A 17,940-nucleotide genomic window follows, 5' to 3' on the forward strand; every position below is an offset into this window, starting at 1 on the left:
GGCTTCCCTGGTGGCGCAGTGGTTGAGAGTCCGCCTGCCGATGCAGGGGACACCGGTTCGTGCCCCGGTCTGGGAAGATCCCACATGCTGCGGAGCGGCTGGGCCCGTGAGCCATGGCCGCTGAGCCTGCGCGTGCGGAGCCCATGCTCTGCAACGGGAGAGGCCACAACAGTGAGAGGCCCGCGTACCGCAAAAAAAAAAAAAAAAAAAAAAATACCGGTAGTTCCCTACATCAGAGGAAGTCCATAAATATTTGTTCACTTAAAGCAAGGACCAGGCCAAATTTAACAAGAAAATTGATATGATTGATTGACCAAATCAGAAAGCACAAATAAAGAACCAGGGTACATCTTTGGATGCATCCCACAAACACAATTCTTTTGATAAATGTTTGTTGAATAAGTTATCCAACCTGCCCAAGAGTGGAAATTATACATTTTATTTGTCCTGAATCAGAGCCAATCACAATAGTATTATTTAAAATGACAAGTTAGAGGACAAGGACTACAGACCATGTGACAGAAATTATATTCACTTGTGTTAACAGTGCTCTCAAGTAACAAAGTTAATTTAGTGTGGATTATTTGCATACTTTTACAGGAATTGTATTAAAACTAAATTTGTGACATAAATTAGCATTTGAGTAGTGAGGAAATCTGTAGTGTTAAATCCATAATAGACAACTGTCTAAAATCTCTATCTATAAAATCTTTGAAAGAAAATTCAGATACTAAAATATCTCCACTTAACCAATTTGAACATTTATGTATATATGTGCATATGAACACATGAAATGCACAGGCAAAGCTTTATAGCAAAAACAGCACTCTGGTTAAATCTAAAGCTTGTTCTTCATTTTAAAACATCTTGTTTTGGTTGGTATGACTATCTAGTGTCATTAAAGTTCAGCTGGATCTTGTAGCTTTGGAACTTATATCTGGTAGGGAAAGGTAAGCTCCTACCAAACTAGTCCCAATCAGACAAGGTAAATAAGTTGTTCTTGGCCACAATAAATCAAATATATTATAGAAAATAAAAGTACTCTCTAAACAGGGCCTCATTCTTAGGAGGAATATAATTTTGCAGAGTAGATTTTTCCCTTTTTTCACTCTGGAGGTGAAAAAGTAACTTTCCTTTTTTGTAAAGCAGTTTTTTTCTCATAATTTTAGTACCTTTTAATACCTATTTTTAAATGGTTTGGAAGTCTTTTAAGCATAACATGTAAATAAAGTTATTTTAAGAAATTATGTGGAACAATAGGAAGGGGATATATTTTTAGTAAAAAAGGTATAATAATAATAAATATTAAAGTACTTTCTCCTGTACTTCTTAGAGTATGTATAAGTCAGTAACATCACAGTCATCCTTAAAGACCTCTTTTTCCTACAGAAAAAAAGGGCAGCCTCCTTGGCATAATGTTCTGTACCTCCCATGATGTTACCTTGATCTAATTTTATGGCTCCTGTTTAGTTTCTCTGCGACCCAGCACTGCAATCCCGTGGTCCCTTCCTTGTTTCCTATGACACCTGTACTCACCTGGATCTGGGAACCCATCTAGCTTCTCAAATTTAGCTCAGGTTGTAGCTTCATAGAAGAGGGAGCCCTTAACCTGAGTTTAAAACAGTCAACGAGGTGGAAAAGACTACAGAGGGACAGAGTATTGTTTTCTAAGACAGCAGTAAGAAAGCTCAGGGCAGGGAAAGTGTGTCTGTTTGGAGCACAAGGGATTTGGGGATGAGGCTAGAAAGGGCTGAGACTAAAGTTCTCTATGTGTGTACTGCTCACTGTTGTCTCCAAAACAACAGCACCTTGGTCATCTGGAAAATTTTTGAAATGAAACATCTCTGTATTTACCCCAGACCTAATGGATCAGAATCTTGGGAGTAGGCCCAGGGTTCTCTGTTTTAACAAGCTCTCCAGGTGATTTGTAAGCATGCTAGAATTTGAGAAGCATTCCTCTATCTCATATAAAGGAATTTGGACTCTTTTTCTATAAACAGTTGGAAGATATGAAAGGTTTTTAAGCCTGAAGATGATTTGATGAATTTTGTGTTTTAAGAAGACTCATTCACTGAAGAAGTATTTATTTAGTCCTTAGTATGTGGCAGGCATTTTGCAAGGAATCTGGTATACCACGGTGCCCAAAGTACCCTAGCCCCTGCTCGACGTGGACCACAGCGTAATGGGAAATACAGACAACAAATACCTAGGAATCAAAAATTACAAATTATGGTATTTACTGAACTCGAGTTCATTCTTTAAGAACTAGATCAACTGCTAGCCCCCCACCCCACACACAGGAGAAGGTTTTCTTGGTAGCTTTGTCCCAATTTAAGCATTCTTTCCACAGCACTTTGCTCATCTGTAATAGCTCTTATTTTATTTTTTCCCATTAAACTTTTCCATGAGAACAAGAGAGCATTTTATGGACTTAGTTAAATTTACTCTGTTTTCTTTTTTTCCTTGTCGACCCTTTCTCTGCTCTATGCAGACCACTCAAGGTGGTGGCCACCGAACGCTCCTCTATGGACATGCCATATTGCTGCGCCATTCCTACAGCGGCATGGTGAGTACATGTGTAGACTGCATCTCCCCTGTGGTCATGCTGATCCATTTGTGCATATGTGATCAGGAAATATTTGGTAATCCCATTTCGTTGATGGCTTTAACAAGCTTGGTTGTATGTATTTTTTAATATGTTTATATCCTGCTTAGTTTTCTCATTTATAAGATGACAGTTAGCTTAGAGGACCTTTAAGGTCCTTCAGTTCTACCATTATGTGACTTCTGTTTTTCATATCTTACTTTTGAAAGACTAGGTTTAGGAGGAGAGAGGTGTCAAGAGTCAAGTAAGAAATAGTACTCATTTCTGATTTTATTTCAAACAGTTTATTTGTTAGAGAATTAAAGCATCCTTACTGAAAAATAGTATAAAAAACTGCCTGCGAGTCCCACCTTCAACTCTCCACTAACTTCTTTTCCTTCTTAACTAGTTGTTCTCTTTGTTTTTCCATATCAGCTCCTCTTACACCCAGTTATCCATTTATCCACTGGGTTCCTCTCAGGCACAATTTACTCATTCTCATTTATATATGCGTGTGTGTGTGTGTGTGTGTGTGTGTGTGTGTAAAATATGTTTAAAATAAAATATATAAATATTCCATTCTTTTAAAAGCTTTATTAAGTTATAAAAACACTACATATTCATTCTGTAAGATTTGGAAATTACAGAAGAAAAAAATCTTCATGATCACACCAGTGAGAGAAAACTGTTGGGGACTTTTAAAAAATTTTCAATCTTTGCTGTTGTTAAAATTTTTTTAACATAATTGAGATCTTGTTATATAACCAAATTTATATCCAGATTTTTTTACATATTATCACAGTATAAGTATTATCCATATTATTTAAATTTTCCATCAAGTTTATTTTAGTGACTACACAATAGTCCAATACCTGGAAGTATAAAATAATCATGTCTTTTAAGAAGGAGATAATTCCCAAAATGTGTAAACTGTTCCTGAGCAAAAACTTAAGCATAGTCTCAATATCAATACCAAAAAAAACCAGAAAAAAAATCATCAATCTTCATCATCATGAATATTGATGTGAAAAATCTGGTTAATGGAATTGAAAATTAGAGGAAGAGAAGTAAAGTATAGATGTGATTTTAATTATGACTTAATATCATTTATGTTAATATTCTACATCACATTAGTAGGTCAGATGAGAAAAACTGTGATCATCTTAACAGGTGCTGAAACAGGTTTTTAATAAAAAATACCAATTCCTAATAAAAACTAAGCATTGATGATTATTTTCTCAGTGATAAAGAAAATATTTATGTCACATCAGTGACCTCATACTTAATTGTCAAACACTGAATCCATTCTTGACAAAACTAAAAGAAAAAACCTCCCAAGAATATGCTAGCTATCTAACATTGTTCTGGAAATCTTGGCTGACTTAGTAAGATATGAAATAAAATAAAGGAGAACACTTTAAGTGGCTGGATAGAAGACAAATGTAGAAAAACAACCTTTTTGCATAGAGCACTCACACATTAGAACTTCATGGAAGGAATTCCACTTTCAATAGCAATCAAAACACATAAAATAATAAATATGAGAGTCAGTTTTCAGAAAAATACCCTCGATACATAGTAGATGGGTAAGAGCCTGAACTTGGTTGGTAGATCTGGGTTCAGGCTCACTTTCCTGTATGCTGTACAGCCTTGGATACCTTGCCAAACTTCTTTAAGCCTGTAATTGCATCTGAGAATTTTATCCATTCAGTCAATAGATATTATTTAGCACCTCCTGTGTACTAGATATAGTAGTAAATAAGACCAAGTCTTTACCCTTAACAGAATTTAATTAACATTTAGTGAAATAATTATAGTGTGTGCCTCACAGTTGCTGTGAACGTTAGGAGAGAATGTACGCGAACAGTTGCAGTGCCTGGTACTGTAATATTATCGAGAAATATTGCAGAAGCCTTTAAAAGAGATCACTAAGTTTTTACCTGGGAGATTAGTATTATAACATTGTTACTTTTTCTCAAATAAAGGCAGATATTTAATATGCTTAGATCTAAGGTCTGTAACCCTCAGGCAGGGGCCACCATGGGCTGCCTGTCTTGAGGTCAGACTCATACTCCTGACTAGCTAGGAAAATGTTTGGGGACCCTTGAAGCCTTGTTTCTATAACTTGGGAAGTCAGTGGTTTGCAGTCAAGAGACAGAGGCTCCAGGTCAGTTGGTTTTTACATCCTCAGGGCACCGAATTCCATGTAACGTGCCAGTACATCTGTCCCCAATCCGTGCATCACCTGCCTCCTTACCCTCACAGGCATCCCCTGAGCTGGGTGAACCCTATTCCATCATAGGGGTTTTCTAGGCTTCTCATTACTTGTTCCATGATTCTGGGATGTCTGTGCTTGCTCAGTCCCCAGCATTGTCCCTGAGTCCTGTTTGCAGGGCTCCTGTTCTTTCCGGCACTGCACTTGGTTGGTGTAGGTGGCAGTGTATCTTGAGCTCATACCACATTCATCTTTGTGTTCTCATTCTTGCAACACTTAATGAGGATTTTGAGGTTGGGGTGGGGATATAGGAGTTGCCCTGAAAAATTATCCTAAACTTTATGTCCAAGAATATATAGTTAGGAAAACTCAAGAGGGAGAGAAAGAAATCAGGAGATGGTGGTGTTGGGAGAGTTCCATTCCTCCTAGGGAAACACACGTTGGTATACCCGTGACAAACCCTCACTGCAGTGAAGCGACAGGCTACACACACACCGTTTGAAATTCAATTCTGGATAAATTTCAGAGAGTTAAAAATTTAAAAATGAAAACAAAACTAGAAGATAAAAGTGAATAGTGTTTAAATTTCTGCTTGGGAGAAAGATTTCCAACTGACAGATCAGGTTGTCCTTTTGCTTATGATCGTGAATATCAGATGAAGTGAGAGATGTACAGACATATGCCCAATTACTTGTCTTCTTTTACCGACAGGACATATTTCTACAGTCTTTCTGTGAGGGGGGATAAAAACCACATTTCCTCTACAGCATTGTTCCTCATTTAGGCTGTGTAAGTGCTCAGAATTAGACTTGGAATGGACAATAAACGTTTAGTGACAGCTACTGATTCTGTGTCTTTTAGTATCTGTGCTGCCTGTCCACCTCTCGGTCTTCAACTGATAAACTGGCCTTTGATGTTGGCTTGCAAGAGGACACAACAGGTGAGCACCTTGGTCCATGATGAAGCTGCACTCAGATCGTGGCAGGGATTGGATTGGGAGACGTATTGAGACACGATGGAAGATAAACTGGTTGAATATTCTGGAAGATAAACTGGTTGAATATTCTTAGGGACGGATTCAGGAAAAAAACAAATGACTAACTCGGAAAGGTTTTAATAGAAGGAGGAAATGTACATTGTTTCTACTGGTGGGTCATCCCCACATAATTAGCTTGATGTGCAAACTAGACTTCAAACCTTATTCTTTTGTTGGAGTTGGGTAGGAAAACAGTACTTAAGCTCTGCTGATCGTTAACCATATTACTGTGCTCTGATTAGTTTGTAAAGTATTATTAATTCATATCTTTTCTACCTTTCAGCTTTCATCTTAAAATATTTTTAAGTGTACACATGTAACATTGTCAATGTCAACATTCAAACAAAAAAGTAGAAAATGAAAGCCTCCTTCATTTCCCTGTCCACAGGCCATCATGCTCCATATCTATGTATTTACATATTTTTGAAACAAAAAACACATATTAACACATTTATACTTTTGGAGACTCCAGATAGGAAAGTATAGGCTTTATTTGTGTTTTTATTCTCAATGCTTTGAGAACTTTACACTTTATACACCCCTGTACAATTTAATGGCTTTAGCTTTTACAATGAGCATGCCTGATTTTGGAATTAAAAATAAAAGACCAACTAGAAAAAAGAATGGAAGGAAATAGAAATTAAAAATAAATAAAAGACCAGCTAGAAAAAATAATGGAAGGAAATAGACCAACTCATTAAGTTGTTGCTTTTTTGGGTGGGATCAAGCTCACACATGCCCTCCTTTTTAAAATACTTTCCCATACTCTAAAAGTTTCACTGATAACAAATGGATAAAAATAAAGTTCTGTTTACCAACCTAATTAACTTTTTAATGGACCAACACATCACCTTGTACAAGAAATTCCAAGAATCCCAGACACCAAAAAGATAAATGTATTCTTCTCATGTTTATTTCATTTTCTATAGGCTCCATTATTCCTCTGTATTTTGGCTAGTATTTTTAGTTTTCTCATTGTAATTAATTTACTTCAGCACATAGTTACATGAAAAAGAAATCTTCAGTTCTCTTTCTCAAAAGAAGTAAAAGACATGCACGATCTATAACTTGTTTCCATACATTGAGATGATTATATAATAGTGAAACCCACCAAACAAGGCAGTCTTTCACCCTGCATCCTTATGCTGCTCTCTTTTCCCCATAGGTCTCTACTTCTTCTGAATTACTGAACTACTTACTATATTTATCATTTGTTGTGTGCCTGCCTTGATCAGAATGAAACTCACAAGGCAGATCATTTTTTCTTCCTTACTTGTTGAGGTGTCCCCAGCTACTAAAGCAATGATTGACAAATAGTGTGTGCTTTATCAATATTTGAGTGAGTGAATGAAAAATGCCCTATAATTTTAAAAATGTGAGTTGAGTGGATGAAGATAAGGAATTCTGCAACGTGACATTCAGGTAAGAATATGGTTTGTGTAAGAAAAGCAGCTCAGGGCATAGATTACGTATTGCCTGTTAAGTATGCTTAAGAAGTGTTATTTGCTGATTCATTTACTCATTTATGCAAAATGAATTGTTATTGAATGCCTACAAAATGCTAGTAGGAGCTGGGAAAACCCCAGTAAACAAAACATACAAATGCTCTGCTATCATGGAGTTTACATTTTGGCATTGGGCAATTAGTAAAGAAGCAAAAAAATAAGTTTTATGGAGAAATAATAAAGCTGGGCACAGAGAATGGTAATTATTAGATAACAGATATCACTAAAACTATTCCCATTTTGCGGTAGAACTTAAAGGTTTCAAAAGGAACTGTGAACAGAGTGAAGAATTGTGTGCTTATGTTTATATCCTAGGTGATGAGACTGAAGTTTGAAGTATAGCTATATGGTTCATGAGGCTTATGCTTGACTTGTTCTAGAAGAAATTATTTGATTTTATGTATACCCAGATATTTTTATAATGTATCCCAGAAAATTCTGTAGGATTCTCTACTATTTTACTCCTAGATTAATAGAAACTACCACATTTAAAAATAACAAAATATTGTAAAATAAGGCACAGGATAGTAAAACTTAGGGGACAGTGTTTGTACCTATTTTGCATCAGCATCCCTCAAAAAGTAGAGGTTTTTTAAATTGTTACAATGCAACTGTCGTGTCACAAAAACCCAAATCCTTTTGAAAATCAAGTGGCAAAAAAACTAGATGTTAATAGGAGAGAGCAATGTGAGCAGTGTAACAACATGTGATTGTGTAAGGAGCGAAGTTGGATCAGCCTGGCTGGTGAAATTGGCCTTGTCTTAGCATAAATAAACATCCTTTTAAAGCAATTCTTAGTGGGGGAAAGAGACACCAAACTTCCCCTAATGTCACAGCTAGTTTCTATGAGAAGAGTCTTTTCGTGTCAGTATGTCTTCCTCCCTCCCTCTCTCCCTCTTTCTTTCTTCCCCTTTCTTTCCTTTCTTTCTTCCCCTTTCTTTCCTTTCTTTCTAATTTTTATTGGGGTATAGTTGATTCACAATGTTCTGTTAGTTTCTGCTGGACAGCAAAGTGAATCAGTTATACATATGCCCACTATTTTTTTAGATTCTAAGCTAATTTGGCCTAATTCTTTTTGATTTTCATGGTCTAAGAGATGAATTTGCATTCTATTTCAAATTTCTGACGTTTGTGTGAATAGGACAGTTTCATTTTAAGAAGACTGATTTTGAGGACTTCATTTCCCTCTTGTATTTTGGAGTCACTGGCAAAGAACATCGAGTTTGAAACTGAGGCATTTCTTTGTGTTTCACATTTCATTCATTGTGCAGGTGAAGCTTGTTGGTGGACCATCCATCCTGCCTCCAAGCAGCGCTCAGAAGGAGAAAAAGTACGGGTTGGAGATGACCTCATCTTAGTTAGTGTGTCCTCTGAAAGGTACTTGGTAAGTGTGCAAAGTCGGATCATGTAGTTGGTGATATGATAAGTGACAGGTCGATAGAATGATCTTTTTAAAGCTGAAATTGCAAATTATCTAGGAAAATTGCTTAGAAACAAGCCTGTATCTCTATTTGATGAATTATACATAACTCCCTAAGTAGAAGAATGATGTGACATGTGTGGAAGTGTGGCTTACCAGGATTATTTAGACAGGCTTCCCTCGTGCCCTTGATACGTATGTTCGTGACATCGATAGTGCCTGTTCTTGGATTATTTTATTAATAGCATGTAAATGCAGTCCAATCAGGAATTTGAAATTCCGTGGACTTTATTTTGCGCCCAATGAGAAGGTTATATTAATGAGGCATTGATTACCTATTTTGATATTCATGAAAGCAGATTATTATGTGAGAAACACTTGTCATGCTAAGAAAGGAGAAATAAACAAAATTAAAAAACGGTTTAATTCCCTCACTGATATTGCATTGTTTCAAAGGGAAGGGGCTAGAAATGGGAGATTGAAGAAAGAAGTTTATGCTTAATCGTTGAAGGTATTTTTTACTTTTGTGGTGAGGCCAATATCTATTTAACTTCTGTAGTAAATTATATTTTTGCTAAAGAATAGTCATATGCAGAATTTCGCAGAATATTGAAATCAATGGAAGTGTGAAGGGTGTCAGTGAAAATATTCTTTCTATTTTAAGGTTGAGAAAGCAAACAAATATAAACAAATATAAACAAAACAAAACAAAATATAAAAACAAATATAAAATAAAGGTATTAGAAACTTTACATGAATATCCACATTAAAAAAATCCCAGACATCCTAGTGGATGATGATTGAAACAAAACTCAGAAATAGAGCATCATTGCAGTTAAGCTCATGCTAGTTTATAGAAAGTGTATTCCTACTGCCTTAAATCAACATATTATTTGTGTGTAATTGATTTAGAATTAAGTAAGTAGTTGGTACCCTTGGGCTCTGTGTATGTGTGTGTGTATATATATACACACACACACACACACACATACACACACACACACACACTTGTTTATTGGTACGGAGCCTAAGAATGAGCCTGGGCCAATCATGTAACCTCTTCAAACCCTCAGTTTCTTCATCTGCAGTATGGGGGTAATAGCCTAGTTCACAGGGATATTAAGAGGATTGAATGCTTAATCAAGACAAGACTCTTAGCTCTATGAATGGCACATATAAAAATTGCTTAGTGAGTTGTTGTCACTATTTACCCAGGAGATTTGTGCCTATTAAGAACTGTAGGGCTTCCCTCGTGGTTCAGTGGTTGAGAGTCTGCCTGCCGATGCAGGGGACACGGGTTCGTGCCCCGGTCCGGGAAGATCCCACATGCTGCGGAGCGGCTGGGCCCATGAGCCATGGCCGCTGAGCCTGCGCATCCGGAGCCTGTGCTCCGCAACGGGAGAGACCACAACAGGGAGAGGCCCGCATACCGCAAAAAGAAAAAAAAAAAGAACTGTAGATATTTAACCAGAATAGGAGACAGTTGGGAAGTGAGAAGTGAAGAGACAGTTACAGTTGATTTTAAATAAAAGGCTATCATGTGAAAGCCAGATTCATATTCTGAGAAGATGCTGACATGATTAAAAATAAATAAGAAATACGGCTGAAAACACATCCGTTAAAACTAACTACTAAAAATAAACATGTCGTGTCATTGACTTTGTAACTTTTCATTTGTTAGTGTCTGTTGGCCTTTGATCTAATTTTTCTTCAAGAACAGTGATGGTTAAGCTACGGCTGAACTATCTAATTGTGTGTTTGCTGCTCTAATCAAGCGTACAAATATTGGGATGCTAAATTGATTAAAACTGATTGAAGGATTGATTTCCCTCTGTCCTCTGTGGAGGTGTCCTGTGGACTGTGCTGGGCTCTAGGAACCCAGGCTCCACCTAGGATGCTCCGCCCTTTTCTGCTTTATGTGATGAACCTTGTACATGATGTCTCAGGAATAAAAGGTTTTATCTCCAGAAAAGGTTGTAAGCCACTCATCCAAATAATGTCTTTTCTAATCTTGCTGTTTCATATTCTAATATGAAATGATATTCTAATCCTCTTTTCAGGAATATCTAAGAGGAAGAAAAATTCCTTTGACCTATTGGAATGACTTATTTTTTTCTTTTAAAGGAGGCTTTATCAAAGCAGCTTAAATATAAGAGAAAGATACAATTTAAAAGAGAGGAAATATGGTCAAATAGGTATTGCTGTGAATCTCTTTCAAACTAAACAAAATAAGGTAAAGCACTCAAAATGTGTGTTAGAAAGATATAAAAATCACCATGGTATGCACAAGAGTTTTCAACCCATGGATTGGATTGCTCTCATTTGAAACATTGATTTTTGAATAATTTTCTCTGTCACCTATAGAAACGGACAGATTTTTAAAAAAAATTTTATTGGAGTATAGTTAATTTACGATGTTGTGTTAGTTTCAGGTGTATAGCATAGTGAATCAGTTATACATATACATATATCCACTCTTTTTTAGATTCTTTTCCCATATAGGTTATTACAGAGTACTGAGTAGAGTTCCCTGTGCTATACAGTAGCAGACAGATTTTTAAAATCCATGAAAACATTACCAAACAACTGTCTAAAAGTAAATTAGGAAAAGCAAAACCCCACAATCTAAAAAGTGATGAAAAATGCTTAAAAGAAAGCTATTCTAGGGCTCATAAAAATTTACTTCTCTCATACCCACCTCTGAATTTCCAATAAATGCTAGGTGTTCTGATTGCATAGTAAGTTACCGAACTCCCTCAAGTTGCTTAAAATTACTGATAGCTAAAAAGACAGTGATCATAAATATTTTCAAGCTCTTTATCGTATCAACCAATTTATTTATTTATTTATTTATTTATTTTTAACATCTTTATTGGAGTATAATTGCTTTACAATGGTGTGTTAGTTTCTGCTTTATAACAGAGTGAATTAGTTATACATATGTCCCCATATCTCTTCCCTCTTGCGTCTCCCTCCCTCCCACCCTCCCTATCCCACCCCTCTATGTGGTCACAAACCACTGAGCTGATCTCTCTGTGCTATGTGGCTGCTTCCCACTAGCTATCTATTTTACGTTTGGTAGTGTATATATGTCCATGCCACTCTCTCACTTTATCACGGCTTACCCTTCCCCCTCCCCATATCCTCAAGTCCATGCTCCAGTAGGTCTGTGTCTTATTCCCGTCTTACCCCTAGGTTCTTCATGACCTTTTTTTTTCCTTTTTTTCCCTTAGATTCCATCCAATTTATTTTTTATTTATTTACCTTGAGCCTTTTTTTTTTCTCTCTGTGGCTCAGGTGATGGAATCATAGACTGTTCCATTTGGAAAGAGCATCTATTCTGTGTCCCTCGTTTTTTTCTCAGAATAAAAAAGTGAATTCTGAGGAGGTGATATATCTTGTTTACTTGTGTTCCCTGTCACTGGAGGATCATTTTTCTAGTGTGTTGCATCACCAGGGTCAAGTGCCTGACACTTAAGATGAGAGAAGTAAATGAGTGAATAAATGCATCAGATAAGGGTTGAATTCGGATATTCTTAGAAATTCTTGTGCCTTGGACCTTTCGGACAGTCGGAGAAAGCTTACTGACTCTTTGTTTCATTATCTTTTAAAATGCATAAAATATATACACTGGATTACAAAGGAAACTAAAAGTATCAAAGTGGAGTCCAGGTTGAGAACTCCTGGGAGGTGATTTATAATAATATCTTTTCTATTCCTGAGATTTCGTGCTTCTATCATATTACATGTTACTCAAAATATGCTTCTTGAACCAGTGGCCTTGGTTGGCCCCCCTTCACACGTCCTGAATTCAAATTTGCCTTTTTTTGACAAGATCCTCAGGTGATCTGTGTGTCCATGAGAACTTGAGCGTCACTAACATGAGAATCAAGGTGATAGGAGAGAGCAGATCACTCTCCAAAGTGCCTGCAGTGCTCCTGGCGGGCGTGTAAATTTTAGAGCAGTTACATATTTCAGCCTAAGGCCAGCTTTGCTTTCAACCTCTGACAACATCTGTTTTGGCTCTAAGGATAACCCATCTTAGTTAGTGTCAGTAACTGAAATTGTTACTGCATTCTGAATATTTAATATCACAAGCCTGTGTGGTTCTTACTCAGATTTCCCTTTGTTGCTTAAGCGGCAAAATTAAATAGAAGCATCCAAAATAGTTATGCCTAGAGAATATTTTCTTGAGAAGAGTGGACATGATTTAGATAACTTTAAATGGTGTAATATGATCTTAAGGACATTTTTATTTTACTTTCTCCAACAGACTGAAATTTTCCTTTTTTTATGGTTTTATTTATTGTGTACCTTTAGGCTTAGATATGATTTGAAGATTGCATTTTCATCCTCCCCCCCTCCCCTGACTGTTTTTTCACTTCAGTAGCTCCTTATTGCCTATAAGGTCCTTGATCTGACACCTGCTTTGTCTGCAGGCCTCTCTCTCACTCTCTTTCTAAGTATATGCTGTAAGCCCCAAAGAGGAAACTCTCTGCTGAGCTGTATGTTCCCTTATCTCTGCCCCTTTGGGTACCATTTCCCTTATGAAACTCTCTGCTGAGCTGTATGTTCCCTTATCTCTGCCCCTTTGGGTACCATTTCCCTTATTAGAGCCTACAGCACCAAAAAAGCCCAGGCCACTTCCGATTACGAGGTTTCTGGTGTATTAAGAATGAGAATCTCTAAAGTAGTTTATAAAAGGTTTGGTATTTTTTAAAAAAATACTTACACTTAGTGCATTAACGTTATTAATACACATACGCAAATTTAGTGTATGTACAAAATTTTGGAGACAGCATCTCTTAAGTATATAAATGTGACGCTCAGGCCAAGTGATCCTACTGGCTCTTCAAATGCCTCGTCCCACATGGAACCCTCTCTCTTGTGGAAATACCACCTGTCCTCAAGGCCCAGGACAGTGAACTCTGTTCCAGTTAGGCTGGTCCAAGTGTTCTTTTCTCTCAATTCCTGTAGCACTTTGATTACAATTCAGCTAACATTTTCAAAACACTGACTCACAGCACTTTGTGGATATATTTTACTTACTTTTCTAGCTTATGAGCACCGTCATGGTGGGGAATGTGTTCTATTAATGTTTAGCACAATGCTTTATACATAGTATATTCAATGAATAAGGATGAACAAATCTATTTATCGTAATATGGCATGAGCTTTCACTTGAATTCAAAAGTAAAAATATAAGCATTGGTATTTTGAATCATCTTCTGATGGTTTGATAAAATCCATATGGTTTTACAGGTTTCTTTCTTTTTTTTTTTTTTGTTTGGTGTGTATGTGCTGTTAGTTTGGCTCAGGTCATTGAAATAGGAACATTTATGGAATAACTTAAAATATTTTTTTAAAGTTTACACTTTGATTTTAAAGGTTTGGTTCACTTCTGCACATACTTCTTTATTGAGTAACCCTGCTAGATGCTAGGGATGCAGTTGTGAGCCTGTGTCAGCTTACAAGAGGGAGAATGAAAAATACACTAAATGATCACATTGTGATAAGCGCTATGAAGGAAAATATATTTTTCTTGTTTGTGGAAGCAGATGGCATATGATTTATTTGTAAATAGTTAAAGAATTTTAATATATTAGGGAAGGAATTAATTCAGTAAAGACATCTTAGCTGGATTTTTGTATAAGAATGACAGATCCAGGTAGAAAGGAGGTTGTACAAAGACAGACAGCTGGTTGAGATGGGAGAGGGGTAAGAGCAGGTTATTGCTAAACCTGAAACATCCACTTTTAATCTTATTGATTGGAAAATTGCTGATAAGATAATTACATACATGTCAAATGTCACAAATTTCTCGGGTTTTGTTTTTAAGAGAAAGAAAATGAAATGCCTACCTATGCTGGTGACTTGAGATTAGTATATTTAGGCAGAAGAGACCTTTGGATGTTGAAAGGCTTGTGGCATATACCAGTGTGACTCTGCATGCTGTGACTGCTGTTTGTCTAACTAGGAAGGTCAGATATCTTGGGAAGTTCTAGTGCAATTGAAGTCTTTAAAAGCTTAGGCTGTCATCAGCATTGGAAAGTGTTCCAGGAAAATTATAGGAATATTGGTGATGTTGACTCAGATGACTCCAAGAAAAAAAGTGGTTGTTCTTTGCATGTTTGAAATTCTAGCAGCAGCCAGGTAATGGTTAGTGAAATAAGCAAGTCATTTGTCTGTACTCACAATTTTGTTTTTCTTTACTTATTATTTCAGAACTCATCAATTACGGCTCTCAAAGATTTGAAATATGATGTTTTTTTAATACACTTGACTTAAGAAGGAACATCTGAAATTTGTAATGTCTGAATTTTGAAGGACATGTATTGTCTTGGTTTTTGATACCTATTAGGAAATATTGCCATCTAATGGCTATTACATCAGATTGTAGATAAAAGTTCCTAAAGGACCCCATGAAACTAACACATTAGTCCAGTAGGTTTAACCTACTTCATTGTCAACACACTGTCACAGTGTGATATGTAAAAACTTAATTATAATTTTAATGGTAAGGGCCTACTATCTGTACAAATTTGCCCATCAATAAGCCTTTAAAACAAAATAGTCTGTTTTCACAAATAAATTTATTTTATTTGTGTTTTCAGATTAGTGGCTTAAGTAGTAACTCTTAGAAGGAAGCTGAAAAATACCTAAAGTCAAATATAAACTCTAATTTTTTTCCTACTAGTCTCTTCATTTTTGAGTGACAGGATTGCAACAGAGGCTCTCTGTGGACAGTCCCACATTGGCAGAGTTCAACTTGAGTTGCCAGAAGCACTTTGTGTTGAGACTTACCCAGAGCCTGTAGTGATGCCTTCTTTTGCTTCTAATGCAGCACTTGTCTTATGGCAACGGCAGCTTGCATGTGGACGCCGCTTTCCAGCAGACCCTCTGGAGCGTGGCCCCAATCAGCTCAGGAAGTGAAGCAGCCCAAGGTAAGAACTCCACTTCCATTAGGGAGCTGGTCCCTGATGCAGAGTTGGCAGTCATCTTTGGGATTGTGAAAATGAGTAGATTAATTAGAGCTGTTTGTGTCAAAATATTCTGTAATGCAGATACATAACATTTATGAAACTCATTTGAATTGCTATTTAAAAGTGAAGTTTGTGTTAAGGTTTATCTCCTCTTATTTTTATGCTATCGTTAGCTTTAGCTTATTTTTGTGTGTGTTTTACATGCTAGCTTTCTAGGGGTTATTTTCTCCAGTGTTTTGGCCTCAGGGTATTGCTTAGTTAGGCAACTGTCAAGATTTCTCATCTTCCAGGGCGCGTGACTTAGAACTGGATCACAGCAGTGCTTGTACATCAGGGTTTTCCCAGGAAATATCTGTGTGTTCTGGTTGTTCTCACTTATGTAAGTTCAAATCGGAGCCTATCCAGGCTTGCATGTTTAGTGGAGGGTTTTATGAGGCTGAGGTCATGTATAATAGTGGGAACATCACTAACTGGGGGACTTGGGAACCCAGGGCTCAGAGGTGGCAGGCAGGTGGCACCATCCATCTCTGATTTTGACCAGGTACTTAAGCCTTGCTGGACTTCTGTGTCTCTGTCTATGAAAATAGGAGATTGGAGCCGATGATCTGTTCAGCTGTCAACATGTGATGATGACAGTTCAAACGTGACTGCATTTCAATCCTTCTAGGGTATCTGATTGGTGGTGACGTCCTCAGGTTGCTTCATGGACACATGGATGAATGCCTCACGGTCCCTTCAGGAGAACACGGTGAAGAGCAGCGAAGGTTGGTACCTGAGCCCAGCGCCTTGAGCCTTGCATTTTCTTGTTTTGATATAAGTTTTGTAAATTAAGGATTTGTCAGTTCAGGCCATTAGCATAGGAGAAAGTGGGCCACTATCATTCATCTGTCCACTGAAGTGATCCATTGCTGGCCTCCTCTGAAGTAGTTTTTTTCTCACGTACGGTTTTGACTACCTATGAATAGAGTTGCAGAAAATTCTTGTATAATTAAAACATGGTGAGAAGCAGTGAATACAATAAACTGAGTGGGAGGAATGAACACATTCACCTACTTAAAACTTCGTGAAATGTTCATTCGTTTTGATGAATCCTTTCTGGAATGTTTAGTCTCCAGTTCAGTTTTAGACTTGTCAAATTGCCCAAAGGTTTAGGACCCTTTTCTGTTACCTCCCATTTACTGAGATAGATGATAAAATTGAGCACTTTCCCTAATATTTTATGTGATTTTAATACCTCTCCTATGTTACTATTATTTGGCATTGGGCCAAGATGGCAGTAGCCTGGATCATGGGGAAAAGTGCACAAATAATACAAAACCATAAAAATATTGAGGGCGATTTGAATGTTCCATTTTGCCTCACAAGTTAATGGATGAATATGGTAAGTGGAATGCATAAATAAGCGATTATTGTGAGAGAAGGCGTGATCCGGGTGATTTATTACGTGGCTTTAAGTCTTTTAGTGGAGGTTTCTCGTAATATTAGCATATCCCTTAGATAACTATTATTGATAAATATTTATTTTTGTAATTTAAAGAAAGATACAGAGAACATTTAGAAAGTTAATGGTTCTTTAATTAGCTGTTTAACCTTGGGAAAAGTCACTGTGAGACCTGGGTACTAGTCTTACCTCTCCCCAGGTAGACCTAGTTTATGGTGAAGCATGATGCAGAGCCTCAAAAAATTCCCTAAACGAAAAGTGCTGCTTTTAGTAGGTTAGGAAGAAGATGTTAATGGTGTGTTGATAGGGTTTATATAAAAGATGAGAGGGAATTCAAAAGACGGTTTATTTGAGGAATTAATTCAGAAGATTCATCCCTCAGAAGACTCAGAGGGGATGCAGTGTACAATGGGAATTGCAGTTATTCCCGAGTGATGAGGGGCAGGATGGAAGCAGCATGGAAACTAGACAGGAGGGAGTAGTTTGGTCAGCTTTTTTTTTTTTTTTGCGGTACGCGGGCCTCTCACTGCTGCGGCCTCTCCCGTTGCGGAGCACAGGTTCCGGATGCGCAGGCTCAGCGGCCATGGCTCATGGGCCCAGCTGCTCCGTGGCATGTGGGATCTTCCCGGACCGGGGCATGAACCCGTGTCCCCTGCATCGGCAGGCGGACTCTCAACCACTGCACCACCAGGGAAGCCCAGTTTGTTCAGCATTTGAAGTCTCCTTAGTGCCATTCCCACGGGTTGGCTTTTACCC

General features: G+C 37.4%; 1 protein-coding gene across 2 annotated transcripts in view; it reads left to right on the plus strand.

Annotated features, from left to right (window-relative positions):
- Positions 1-17,940, plus strand: part of RYR2 (ryanodine receptor 2) — a 725,859-nt gene that overhangs the window by 297,019 nt on the left and 410,900 nt on the right. For both annotated transcript variants that reach the window (XM_081249359.1, XM_081249358.1), the window contains exons 6-10: positions 2,492-2,566; positions 5,661-5,739; positions 8,612-8,724; positions 15,605-15,704; positions 16,411-16,507. In XM_081249359.1, coding sequence (XP_081105485.1) covers positions 2,492-2,566; positions 5,661-5,739; positions 8,612-8,724; positions 15,605-15,704; positions 16,411-16,507 — 464 coding nt within the window. The remainder of the gene's footprint in view (positions 1-2,491; positions 2,567-5,660; positions 5,740-8,611; positions 8,725-15,604; positions 15,705-16,410; positions 16,508-17,940) is intronic.

Source organism: Mesoplodon bidens, assembly GCF_964165515.1.
Source record: "Mesoplodon bidens genome assembly, chromosome: 1".
NCBI classification, from domain to species: domain Eukaryota; kingdom Metazoa; phylum Chordata; class Mammalia; order Artiodactyla; family Ziphiidae; genus Mesoplodon; species Mesoplodon bidens.